This window comes from Pongo abelii, chromosome 15 (assembly GCF_028885655.2).
Source record: "Pongo abelii isolate AG06213 chromosome 15, NHGRI_mPonAbe1-v2.0_pri, whole genome shotgun sequence".
Lineage (NCBI taxonomy): Eukaryota > Metazoa > Chordata > Mammalia > Primates > Hominidae > Pongo > Pongo abelii.
The window spans coordinates 85,730,781-85,745,208 of NC_072000.2; the positions used below are offsets into that span (position 1 = coordinate 85,730,781).

The 14,428-nt window shown below is 41.2% G+C and overlaps 1 protein-coding gene across 2 annotated transcripts in view; it reads right to left on the reverse strand.

Annotated features, from left to right (window-relative positions):
• Positions 1–8,414: 8,414 nt before the first annotated feature.
• The window catches only part of SEL1L (SEL1L adaptor subunit of SYVN1 ubiquitin ligase), a 59,668-nt gene continuing 53,654 nt past the window's right edge, over positions 8,415–14,428 (reverse strand). For both annotated transcript variants that reach the window (XM_024231741.3, XM_024231742.3), the window contains exon 21: positions 8,415–12,679. In XM_024231741.3, coding sequence (XP_024087509.1) covers positions 12,470–12,679 — 210 coding nt within the window. In that variant the 3' untranslated portion in view covers positions 8,415–12,469. The remainder of the gene's footprint in view (positions 12,680–14,428) is intronic.

Genomic DNA, 14,428 nt, shown 5'->3' on the forward strand with positions numbered 1-14,428 from the left:
AAAGCTCTGTGTACACGTCACAACTCACACTGCTGGCCTAGTGTACTTTTTAACATTTTGTGATGTTTCTAGTAGTTACAGTGATTTTATGCCAGGAAATCTGGGGAGCACCTGTCCCTCAGATTTTGCCTACCCCAGAAAAGAGTTTTCGAAGTTTTCTGAAAAACCCAGAAAGTTTTATCACCTAAACTTTGCCTCAGATGTAGCCCTTTTGTGCTCTCTAGTGGAAATTTTGGTAACTGCAGTCATACTTTTCCAAGGAACCGGTAGTCGCAGATTTAAAAAGATTAGTGAGACATAGGTTGCGTTTCAACCCAAAAAAGGAGCTTGGACCGTCTATACTATGATCCAATCCGATGTACTGTGCATCTTTGAGAGAAGCAATGTTAAACAGAGCAAAAGGAGACTGCCTGAGTTGTGAGTTCGGTTCTTCTCCACCCTGCACTTTCTTTTTACAGAAACAAAAGAAGTGGAGGCTGCTTGGGGGAGGAAGACAGAATGACGACAGCTGTGTATCTCCTCCAGCCATAAAATCCTAAGAAGGGGGTGCAGCGCTTTCCTTAAAGAGATATTGAAATGTCTTGGTTTTCAGTTTTTAATCATACTTTGGCCAGAGTATCACTACTTGGTAACATTTTCATTTATTTATTATTATTATTTTTTTGAGACAGAGTCTCGCTCTCTTGCCCAGGCTGGAGTGCAGTGGCACGATCTTGTTTCACCACAACCTCCGCCTCCTAGGTTCAAGCAGTTCTCTGCCTCAGCCTTCCGACTAGCTGGGATTACAGGCGCACGCCATTACGCCCGGCTATTTATTTTTATTTTTATTTTTAGTAGAGATGGGGTTTCACCATGTTGGCCAGGCTGGTCTTGAACTCCTGACCTCATGATTCACCCGCCTTGGCCTCCCAAAGTGTTGGCAAAGTGTTGGGATTACAGGCGTGAGCCACCTCGCCCAGCTGGTAACACTTTTAAGAAAATCTAAGCAAATCCTCCAACTATATTTCTTGCAATTTCTCATCATGATCTCATGACAGTGTCAACCTACTGGAGGAAGAAAGACATGCGTGGAAAGGCCATGCCCCGTGTAAGAATATTCACGCCCAACAGCATCTCCAGGTAGCATTCGTGGAAGAGTTAGCCCCCAGATCCATCACAGTGCCCCTCCTTCCTGGCACAAGGCCTCGGCCTAATAAGCATTCAGGTAGTGTTGAGTGGAATTGCCACACTGTAGCGAGGAGGGCGGGCGGGGGCTGCCTTGGTTTCTTTTCAGCAGTGGCTTAAGTACTCCGTGTTTCCTGCTTTTTGGTTGGCAAAGGGCTTTGTCACTTCAGTGGATGCCTTCAATGTAGAGCCCTCCTGACCCAATTTCTGGAGCACAGCCACCCCACTGCGGGGTAGAAGTTGTCACCCCGGGCCCCCCATGGGCCATGAAAGCACCTGCCAGACATACGTTCTTTTCCCTCCTTGAAGCTGTTTTTCTAGGAGAGGTTTCTCCTGCTTTCTTGGGAATAGGGAGAATTGATTGGGTAAAGAGTTCAGAGAAATCTTACAAGAAGTAGCTAGTTAAGTACACAATGCCGCATAAGTCATTCAAGTACATTTGTATTTAGGCAGGTTTTCACAAGAGATGACTCTGGGTCTTCACCATCTTTCAGAATGTTATTTCTACTGGAAAGTCCATCTGCTCATTCAAACTCAAATATATATATATGGTCAGCCGTGGTGGCTCATGCCTGTAATCCCAGCACTTTGGGAGGCCAAGGTGGGCGGATCACCTGAGGTCAGGAGTTCGAGACCACCCTGGCCAACATGGAGAAACCCCGTCTCTACTAAAAATACAAAAATTAGCCGGGCATGGTGGTGGGTGCCTGTAATCCCGGTCACTCAAGAGGCTGAGGTAGGAGAATCGCTTGAACCTGGGAGGCGGAGGTTGCAGTGAGCTGAGATCCCACTGCTGCACTCCAGCCTGGGTAACAGAGTGAGACTCCATTTTATAAAAATATAAATAAATAAATAAACAAATATATATATATAGATGGAGTCTCGCTCTGTGGCCGTCGCCCAGGCTGGAGTGCAGCGGCGTCATCTCAGCTCACTGCAACCTCCACATCCCGGCTTCAAGCGATTCTCATGCCTCAGTCTCTCTAGTGGCTGGGATTACAGGTATGCACCATCATGTCTGGCTAATTTTTAATTCAACTATTAATCAGTACTAAGTGTTGGACATTGTGCCAAGCTCTGGGCACACACCACACTGGTGGGTAAGATGGACTGGTGCCTGTCCTTTTGAGATTTAACAATAGGGATATGAAGATTAATTAAATACCATAATCAATAAGTGCTATAAAGGGAAAACACGGGGAGTGTATAACAGACGGACTTGATTTAATAGGGGGGCAGTCAGGCAAGTCTGAGTAGAGACTTGGAGGAGAGTGAGCTTGGGCAGAGGGCAGAGGGAGGGAAAAAAGGCACAGCGTAGTGTTGAGGCCCCAGCAGCGAGGAGAATTGAAATAGGTATGATGAATACTGCTCACGCACACACTCCCCCATTAGTTCCATTAATCTTCATTAGCTCAGCTATTTCAGGTAAATGGATGTGGGAGGTCTCGTTCTAAACTTGTAGACAAACTGAATTGGTAGCAGTTAAATGAGAAGCTCTTAAAAATTCCAACCAGGGAAGTAGCGTTAGTCTTGCCAAGCGCCTGAAGGCCACTGTTTAGGGAGTCCTTGAAGGTAGTGCTGATACCCGATTCACTGTGTCACCCTGTATTACCGCAATTGATAGCATAAGTTATACACAGAGAAGTGATCTAGAAGCAAGTCAAACGCTGATGTTTTCTGTAACTATTTACTAACTATAAAGTTTGCTGATACCATGGAGAAGAATGAATTTGTGATTGTGGCAGCCTCATCTGAAGAGGGCCACAATCCACTCCTTCCCTCCTTGGATGCCCAAGTCACTCCTCCACTGGGAGGTGGATCCTGTTTCTCCAACCAGCAACCCTTGAATCTGGGCTGGCCCAAGGGACCTGTGGACCAATAGGATGCAGTGGAATGATGGTTGAGTGTTTTTGTTGTTGTTGTTGTTGTTGTTGTTGTTTTTGAGATAGAGTCTTGCTCTGTCACCCAGGCTGGAGTGCAGTGGTGCAATCTCGGCTCACTGCAAGCTCTGCCTCCTGGGTTCATGCCATTCTCCTGCCTCATCCTCCCGAGTAGCTGGGACTACAGGTGCCCGCCACCACGCCTGGCTAATTTTTTGTATTTTTAGTTGAGGTGGGGTTTCACCATGTTAGCCTGGATGGTCTTGATCTCCTGACCTCATGATCTGCCTGCCTCGGCCTCCCAAAGTGCTGGGATTACAGGTGTGACCCACCACACCCAGCCAATGGTTGAGATTTCTAAGTCTAGTCCTAAGAAGCCCCTGAGCACCATCTTGGCTCTTGGAGTGCTCACTCTGAGGCAGTTTTGTCTACCCCGAGATCCGCACACGTGGAGAGGGTGATGCTGGCCAGCCCAGCCTGGGCACCAGGCATGTGCATGAAGGAGCTGTCTTGGATGTTCAGCTCCAGGTGTATGTCAAACGAAAAAAGGCTGTGGTCCCAGCCACATGGCTCCTCAAACCATTCAAGCCATCTCACCTCACACTAGACATGGTGGAGCAGAGACAAGCCAATCCCGATGTGCTCTAGCTGTTTTTTTTATGTCTTTACAACTGTAAAGCAGCAGATGTCTGCAAACACTGCTTTAGCAGCACATGCTAAGCATAGAACAGCACTTGTGAGCATGGACTAGGATGACACACACTTGGGAGAAATGTTGCTCATTTTGTTGTTACTCTTTTCTGTTCCTTCATGGGCACTGCGTTTATAACTCCACTGTAAACTTTACCATGCTGTATTAAAGAGACAGCATAACATAACAGTTTACAACTTGGGTGCTTTTAGCCAAGACAGTTTTTTTTTAAATTTTGAGACAGAGTCTCACTCTGTCCCCCAGGCTGGAGTGCAGTGGAATGATCTCGGCTCACTGAAACCTCTGTCTCCCAGGTTCAAGCAATTCTCCTGCCTCAGCCTCCCGAGTATCTGGGATTACAGGCATGCATCACCACACCCAACTAATTTTTGTATTATTAGTAGAGACGGGGTTTCACCATGTTGGCCAGGCTGGTCTCAAACTCCTGACCTCAGGTGATCCACCGGCCTTGGCCTCCCAAAGTGCTGGGATTACAGGTGTGAGTCGCCATGCCCTGCCCAGTTCTTTATTTGAATTCGAGTTTTATGACTAACACTAGCTGAGTGACCTTGAGCAAGTTGCTTAGCTTGTCCAAGCCTGTTGCCTCATCTGTTAAATGAGAATGACATGACTAGTACTGACATCCTGGAATATTGAAGATTAAATTCAATAATGGATGTAAAACACTTAGCATCTGTCACATATTGTGTTCAGTCAATGGTGAAGATGACCCGCAGAGGAAAACAGCCTCTTTCAATTCAGTCTTTCATTCATACTCATCTTTAAATTCATTTTACACTTCAGGGTCTGGAAGATAGTAGGTGATTAATAAAGGCTGTTGAATGAAACCCACATGAAACCTTACGTTATAAACTTTATTTTAAATTTTGAGACAGGGTCTCACTCTGTCACTCAGTTTGGAATGCAGTGGCATGATCTTGGCTCACTGCAATTTCCACCTCCCAGGCCCAAGTGATCTTCCCATCCCAGCCTCCCAACCTTTCAAGTAGCTGAGACCACAGGAGTACACCACCATGCCCAGCTAATTTTTTTTTTTTTGTAGAGACGGGGTTTCACCATATTGCCTAGGCTGGTCTCAAACTCCTGACCTCAAGCGATCTGCCTGCCTCGGCCTCCCAATGTGTTGGAATTACAGGCGTGAGCCACTGCGCCTGACGCCTTATGTATAAACTTTAATATTGACCTCTTTAAAATAAACTTTGCTTATAATTATTTGGAGTCAACAATTTTAGGACAGTGGAATGTTGTCATTTCCACCAGGAAGCCTTGTAAAGGGTCCGGTGTCAGTGGAATAAAAAGTCAATTTGGTTTCTTTTGGCACTTAAGACCTCCCACAGCTGGACAGGACCTTAAGGACCATCCCCAGTACCCAGTCTCTTGATGCCTATGAGAACCCTGTACAGTGAATGACTTGTCTGGGGTCACCCAATCACTGTGAGGACTCGACTGCAGTCCAGAACTTTCCCGCTGTGGCGTCCTTCCCATTTTCCTTAACATTTTAGGGCCATTCAGTGGGGCTAGGACTGACTATCACTAATCTGTTTGGGAGGGGATTGGGCAACTCAGGACAACTCATGCGAGGATCAAACGGTTGGTTGTGTCTGGATCTTTTTTTTTTTTTGAGACGGAGTCTTGCTCTGTTACCCAGGCTGGAGTGCAGTGGCACGATCTCAGCTCACTGCAACCTCCACTTCCTGGGTTCAAGCCATTCTCCCGCCTCAGCCTCCGAAGTAGCTCAGATTACAGGCGTGCACCACCATGCCCAGCTCATTTTTGTATTTTTAGTAGAGATGGGGTTTCACCATGTTGACGAGGCTAGTCTCAAACTCCTGACCTCGTGATCTGCCCGCCTCAGCCTCCCAAACTGCTGGGATTACGGGCGTGAGCCACCTCACCCGGCCATGGACCTTTCCCTTATGCATCTGTCTGATTTGTCATAATGGCCTGCCCTGAAATGATGACTCACAATTAGAAAGCCCCTTTAAGTAGTGGCAATAGGTCAGATGAGATGGAGTTTCATTTCTCTGTAAATTGGGGTTTCATCTCTGTTCATGGGTTTCTCCTCTATTTAACTGCTCTAAGGCACAAATGTGCTCTCTTAACTTACTGTACTGTGTTGAGACTCAATAGATTCTTTGGTTTAGCTAATGTGAGCACACAAAACATCAGTCTAGTTATGAGGCTTTAATTACTTTTAAGTCTCAAATGAGTGATGAAATACAGATATCAATTACACAAACTTAAGGCTTCAATTACTTTTTCCTCCTTTTGAAATAAAGGCAGTTCTTTACAGGCCCAGTGTGGGTGCTTTCACCTACAGCACATACTTCAGCTACGGTCCAAAGAAGGCTAAAGGGAAAATACCCTGCTCTTCTCAGCTCTTGCAGTCCTGGAAGTAAATTTCCATGCACTTAAAGATGTAAGATGGGCTGGGTACAGTGGCCCACACCTGTAATCTCAGCACTTTGGGAGGTTGAGGTGGCAGGATCGCTTGAGCCCAGGAGTTTGAGACCAGCCTGGGAAACATAGGGAGACCCTGTTTCTACAAAAAATAAAAAAATAGCTGACCGTGGTGGCACACACTAGTAGTCCCAGCTATGCAGGAGGCTGGGGTGGGAGAATTTCTTGAGCCCAGGGGTTTTGAGGTTGCAGTGGGCTCTAATTAAGCCACTGCACTCAGCCTGGACAACAGAGTGAGACCCTGTCTCAAAAAAAAAAAAAAAAAAAAAAAAAAAGGTTTAAGATGTTAACCACAGAACATTGTCCAAATGGTAGGTCAAAGAAAATACATGTACAGGTTAGAACAATTCAAGTAAATTCTTCATTAGTACTTAAGGGAAACAAAATCAGCTGGAAGGCTCCCCAACCCCTCACTACCACGCACTCACACACGCAAGCACAGCCAGCATTAGTCTCTACTCATTTCAGGAGATTGCATTTAGAACAAAAAAAGTTCAATTAACCAAATTTTCCTAAGAAAAGCATCTACGGGCATGGCTACAGACGAAGGGTGAGGAAACGCAGGTGTGCAAACTCTGAAACCCACAGCTGGGCTTTCATATCCTGAAATAAATCTGTTTCCAAGAAGAGATTTCTGTTGCCCACATTTGAATCTCGAATCGTGTAAAACTCAATGACATATTCATTTTGGAAGCTAGAATCCTTACTTGGGATACCTGAATCTCTGATCTCCTAAGACTTATGAGACATTCTTTCCAAGTCTGAGAGGTGAATTAATGAGGTTATACTGGGCGGTAGAGAGGAGGCAAAGGGAAACCGGATTGAGCAGCAACAAATTATTTATATGAACATTCCAAATTCAGTTAACTAACCACATTCCACTCAACTTACATGAGAAAAAAATTGTGCGGTTTTTAGAAATGGGATTTAATATACAATTCAGCATTAACATTGTTATGTTTAAAAGAAATTAACCCAGATAAAAAGAATTTCGCCTCTAGAGAAAATCAGAGTTCTACTCAAAATATAATACTAACAGTAAACTACTAGGGTGGTGAATTTTCAGGATCAAATTAAAAGCTTGTTCAATTTGATGGCGAAGTAGTAGCGTAAGTGACATGAGAAGGAATGTACAAAGCCCATTACACAGCAGTACCTCCTTTTGAACTGATAGGTTCTAACATTCACTTTATTTTTCTTATTCGTAGAAAAATACCCAAAAAGTAAAAACTTTTTCATAGTTTCTACTACAGAAATTCTGATTTTTTTTTACTTGCATCTAATTTGTGTATCTGCTGTAACTTAATGTAAGCACACTTCTAAGCTGGTATAACCAACCTAAATTAGCATCATAAAGGAAGTCAGGAAAGAGGCTGTAGCTCATCAAATTGCAGCCACTGAAGATGGAGGACGTTCTAATGACTTGTCAGAAAGAGGCTAAGTAAGTGGTGAACAGGCATTGCCCCAGGTTGGATGGTCGTCACCTGCTGGTGTTAAGGCTCTGACATCCGACTTCCCCCACAACTTTTAGGTCAGTCAAGGTCATCTGGGGTCACTGACTGTGCTCCCCCAAGTACAATTTGAGATCTTGAGATCTGACATCTCAGTTGCCACAGTTTGCATCATGCAGCCTTTTTATCCAAGATCTAATGCTTCTAAGCTGGAACATTTTACCTCAGTTACCTCTTTGAGTTGCCTGCTGGGAAGCTGGGGGCCAAATTTGTAGCCCACTTCCAATCGCACTTTGTGTACATGTTCACTCTTGATTTAACATTTTTTCATTTCTCCTGTACTCAGAGCATATTTAGTCTAAATGTTACTGTGTTGTACGTGTCTCTACAAGTCCTCTTAAAAAATTCCTGGGCCAAGGCAATGCATAAACAAACTTTAGATAAATAATATTAGAATCAGGCTAAAGTGAATCACGCTTACTACATATCAAGGCTGCTTCAAGACAAAGATATCAGAGATTTAAAAGATAACATTTCTTAGCAAATTCATGTTCTCCCTAGGGCAATATTGGACTTGTAAAAATCTGAATTTCAGGAGTTTAAAATGAAAGATAAATTCAAATTGCCCCAAATGAATGTTTTCAGAAGCTTCTGAATTTCCAAAAAACATTAAAAAATTGAATCATTCAGCTTAAAAAAAGTCTGTCTGGAAAGGTGCTTGGTTGTGGTATATTATAGCATACAGGATAACCAGAGGTGGAATCTTTATTTCACAAGTTTCAAGATACAGTACAAAACGATTCTGTACATCTCTCTATTAACAGGATTTGTTTACACAATTATATTACACTTCACCAACCTTTATACTGCATTTCATTAAATACAAAATACATTTACAAAAAGAGTCTACCGTGGTGTTCCTTCACAATGCCAGCTTAAGGTCTTTTAAAACTTCCTCTTCTACATATTTATAGTGGTTACATCTTGATTATATCAACATTATGAGTTTTATGAGTTTATTTTCTAATCAAAGAGAATAGTGTCAGCCTGTTTCTCAAACCAAATAGGAAAAACAGCATGTGAGATGATTCCCTGCACATAACCAAGGAATCCTGTTCATGCACACAACATCGGACTTTTACTTGTGCAAACAGTCACTTTAACATACAAATCATCTTTCCTTGGGATCGTTTTAAATTTTCTTGAAATACCAAGTGGGTGGAGAAATTTAGCTTCTTTTCAATGAATACCACACATTTAAAATCCAGATCGTGCCTCAGGCATTCAGGAGTGTTCTATTTTAATTTATATTTGAGAGTGATGACTGATGAAAAATATTTGCATGAAAATACAAATTTTCTTTTGTTCTGATCATTTCTTACATACTTCTAGTCATAATAATGTGTAATACGTATATATATATATATAAAATGAGATTCACTTTCAAAACAAATATCAGCTGTCACTGAAACAAATATAGCCCTGCTTGTCTTGGCAGGTAAAGGGGCTGTTTTCATGACACATCTTGTTTTGAAATGCACATGTGAAATGTTAGTCTGAACCTCTGTAAAGGAAGTTTTTGCATATGTAGTTAGACATTAATACACATGCTACACACATAAAGAATTGTGTTTTTCATTTATAGGCCTGCATGCATACTTCCAAAACACTGGTTTGAAGAATGAACATGAGGATAAAAGGGAGAGAAAGACAAAGCAAAATAAAAAAAAAATTCCTATATATATATTAATAAAATACTTAAGTTTCCTGGAGGCATCAACGGCTCTCTAAATAAATCATCAGATCGTCACCAGATCACTGGCAGGGTTTCCAAAACTTCCCAATAGTACAGAGACAGAATGGCTTAGTGGTAAGACTCTCACATGTAAGGTAAAAATTAACCTAATATGCATAAAAGTAACAAATCCTTAAGACTATCAAGATTAATAATTTATAAATTCGTCTGAGTTAAGTGCTAAACAATAAATTTTGAAAAGAAGTCATCTTTGATTTTTTTCTTTGCCATTGACTGCTAATCAAAAATAAGCCTTACCTAGAAAACAGAAACTGAAACTTCAAACACAGAGAGACAGAAAAAAAAAACAAACCCACCAATGCTACCTCTGTAAAATAAAAATAGAAGCAAAATGAATAGTTTCAAGACAGTTGGCTAACCAACAAACCAAATGCACAAGAGAATACTAAACAGGTATTACTGTCATCAAGTTCGAAGGCAGGAAGACAGACTAGAAAAGGTCTTAGGAGAGATGGGCTACCATGGACAAATGAAGCCACACTCTATCTGTTAAATCTAAATTCTAACATTAAAACTCCTGAATCCTGGAGTTAGTTTAATGTCACTGACATTAACTAGTTTTAGTTATTGTCATTTTATTCAAATGGATGCCATTTGATTAGGTAAGTATTGAGCATTATTTTAGGAGAAAAACCAAACCCAACTCCTATTTGCTTAGGTACCATGTCCCATGAACAAAAAAGAAGAGAGCAAAGTATTTTTGAGACAGTCTTTAAGTGAAGCCATAAGAACTAAGTTATCTGAAAGATACCATTCACAAACTGCTGGCAGCAAATGACCCAGGGTAAAACGAAGTGGAAACAAGCCAAGAAAAGGAAATTCAGAACATTAACAATAAAAAAAGGCAAGTGGTAAACTAATAAGAAGTGTGTTTTTATATGAAGAACAAGACTGCACTTTCCCATCCAGCCTTAGGTGGCACACACTGTTTTAAGAAATGTTTTCTCAAAGCACGTACTCAATGGAGGGAAGGAAAGTTAGATATAAAAATCTTGCTAAAGGAAAAATGAGGGTGGATGGCAGAAGAAAAAAGTGAAAGCTGGTAGTCATCTTGGGTGGTTTTTCAACTTTTAAATAAATTATAACAGTTCCTTCTAAAGGAAGTGTGGCTGCTACCATGGATGACACTTATTTTGAAGGGACAGTGGTGGAGACACCAAAGTACTGTACCAACTGCACTCAAATCTCTACGTGTAAGAGACCAAACAAGTCTTACTATTTACAAGAGCTGCCTAATGCAACATTACACTTAGGGGGGGTAAATTTCCTATCTTTCACAGATATGCTTTCATACACATGGCCCTCTTGGTGACCAACTCTTTGAATTTGGAAGCAATTATCTGGGAGGAAAGTTTTGCTTACCAGGTTTCCCATAATTCTCTAAACACAAAAAGGTATACAACTTCATATATAAAAGCCTTCATGTTCATTACAGACTAGTTAAATCTATTTCTAACTACTACCTCAACTTCAAAAATCAAAGCAGTACAACTCTACAAGCAATAAACTTTTCAAGTTTTCTGGCAGATGAGGGATTCTGGGAAAAAAGCATGAAGGTTAGTATAAACAGACTGACATCAGTAGGCGTAGAAAACCTGCTCAGATACAAATGCAGTCTCAGACAAGATACAGGCTGGTGAACACCACCATCTGACAATAAAATGAAATACAAATTCAGTTTAAGCTTTAATTCTTTCACGTGTGTAATTATGTGCAACTCTTCAGTTTTTTTCCCATACTATTTAACCAGACAATCCTGAAGCATAGTAGCCTTGATTTTCCTAATGTTAACAGTGAGAAAATGGTGACTATGATAGCTAAGCAGTGGCTGGCTTTCTATTATAATATAAAACTATCAGAAATAAAAAGATACCTGAATAGTATAGAACAGTATAAACTGGTTTGGCTTTCATCAACCACTGAGTTTAATCCATCTTTGATTCTCTGAGTTTTAGTATTATAATAGTAGTCACTGTAAGCCATACCCTGGCAATGATATTTCATATTTAAAGAATTCAGGAAGGTGATGTGTTCTTTGTGCAAAAAGAAATGCGAAGTAAAATAAATCCTGGGAACAAATGCTTCAACTTTAGGAAAAGTGTGTCTGTGTCTGTCATCGTGGTACCCCAACCAGAGTTCGTTTTGTTTTCTAATTTCTCCCACTTAGTCCATCCTCTGGCTTCTGGATCAAGGCTCTGTATATTCAAAACAAACAAGCAAATTACAGAATAGGTGGGGCAAATTCACGTTAGCGCAAGGAGTCACTTCACAAGGTTTTGCATATGTATATTCCATTCCAAAGAAGTAAAGCTCACAAAAAACTCCTTAACAAGGCCTTTCAGTCTTTGAAGGAGAGGAGTATGGTATACCGTGTGACAATTACCAACAAGAAACCTCCCAACCTTCCCTTTTAAAATAACAAATATGCTGAATATGTCTAATTGCATGTGGACTGGTAAGAGTTTCTCAGTTATCACAGTTCCAAAACACTTTCAAGATAGCTTTTTTTCTTTAACTTAAAAGGCAAGTTCTATTTTCAGACTTTCGAACATATTTAAACTTACAACTGGGTTTTCCTTTTTACACTGATCAGTTTTTAGTGTCGATGCACAATACCTTAAAGATGGTTGACATTAAGAACTTATGCACACTGAAATAATGACTAAAAGGATCCAAGAAAGATAGCCGGATACAGTAGACGTTATTTTGAGTGTCTCACATATGTTTCCAGAAAAGAAAAAAAAAAGCCACTGAAAGTTGTTATTCCATATGGCACTGAAACAAACATTCAGCTCAGTTTAGGTAAGAGTTACTTATCCCTGAAAATAAAGGCATCAGATTCTAAGCAGCTTTAGGAATTCAATGCTTCCTTGTGCCGTGCCTCTTCTGGGAGGTGACCACTGATCCAAGGTCCTACATCAAATGCAAGTGTTCCCAGCAGAAAACTTCCTTCGTTGTCACTGATCAAGGCTGGACCCAGTGGCTGTTACTGTGGTGGCTGCTGCTCTGGTGGCCCCTCCTGCTGGGGTGGAGCTGGCCGTGGCCCTGGAGGCCTGGGTGCAGGCATGTCTTGGTGCTGCCTTTGCCTGTAAGCTATGACTGTTCCCAACAGCAGCGCAATGATGGTCATGAGGTAAAGGTCCCACTCAGGTCCCAAAAGCTGGTCCATATCAAGCTGGGTGAACATATCTCGAATCTTAATGAAAATAATATAGAAAACATTAGTATCACTAAAATGTCAGGCAAGGAACTGGAAAAGTTACATCACCAGAGGTAAGTATAGAAATTAAAATAATTGGTTTTAAAAACGTTTTGCAGTGTGTGTGTGTGTTTAAAGCGGTTTTAAAAGCCTTCAACTGAAGCTCAAAATAATGTGTCTGAGGAATTAAGCTATTAATTTATAATAGCTGACACTTAATATAAAATGTCTGACAGTGTTCTTTCCATCAGTAATCCAATACACTAATTTTAACCATTTTTCACAGAAAATATTTGGAAAACAAAACCAAACAAACAAACAAAAAACACTGGGGCCAGGCACAGGGGCTCACGCCTTGTAATCCCAGCACTTTGGGAGGCCAAGGTGAGTGTATCACTTGAGGCCAGGAGTTCGAGACCAGCCTGGCCAACACGGTGAAATCCCATCTCTACTAAAAATACAAAAATTAACCGGCGTGGTGGCGGGCGCCTGTAATCCCAGCTATTTGGGAGGCTGCGGCACAAGAATTGCTTGAACCCAGGAGGTGGAGGTTGTGGTGAGCCAAGACTGCGCCACTGCACTCCAGCCTGGGTGACAGAGCAAGACTCTGTCTCAGAAAAAAAAAAAAAAACAGTGGTGAGCCAAGCGGAGAAATTAGTATCTTGGCACAGCAAACCTACTGGCAGTGACAACACACCAGCTGGAAAGCTCTGTTCCATGACAGTGGGGCCATTTCACTATTCCCATGTAATTGAAAATAGCAGGAATTCAAACATTTAACAGCTGAATGAATAATACTTCTCAATTAGGATTTAACTAAAACACAAAATATTTAACATCTGAATTGAAACCTGAAAGTTATTTTCTTAGCCTGTGATATTTTAATTGTTTTAGTATCACTGATACTTTCTGACTTCTATTATACTTACCCATTAAGAAAGTAAACATGGGGTATAATTTTTTTAATAAAGTTACATTCGAAAGATCTCTATAACACGTTTGTAGGTACAGGTGCTAAATTTTTCTGGAAAAAAAATGACAAGAAACCACTAATTGTGTTCTCTGGGGAAGAATCTGGGATGGGAGATTTGTGTTCTTCTGTACTGTTTGACTTTCTTATGATCGATACTTATTAGTCTTGTACTCTCTTTTTCTTTTTAGTTGGAATAGCTAGGTGGTAGGATTACGGGACGTTTTTACTGTCTTCTTTATACTTCTGTATTAAAAAAAACAGCAGATATGATATACCCAGTACAGCATATTGTAAGATGAAGTCCTAGACTATAACCAACAGTTAGTAATAAAAATTGTAAGAGATAAGGGTCTGAAATGGTACTGAAAGAGAAAGAGTAGGCTGCCACACGATCAGCTTTTTAATTAAAGGAACAAAGATTGTTTCAATTGGCAGCGGTTACAGCACACCTGACTCATGCTACCACGCAATTATAGCAACTGACATTACACATGTGTAAGTGACTGGGAGGCCAGAGTCCCACAAGACCAGTGCTCTGGAGCCCTATCTGCGGAGGACTTCAGCTGCATGGACTAGACAAGTCCATTTCTTTTCACTGATGCTGGAGCAGCATGGACTACATTTATAGCTGTGACACACGTGAGGGAAAGCCTGTTCTTTAATCTAAAACTGAAAGACATTAACAAAAGGGTGAAACATCATCCTTTTCTGGTCCTGAAGAAACTTTCCTTGTCCTGAATAAGCCTATGTTAGAAACAAGGGCTCTGAACATC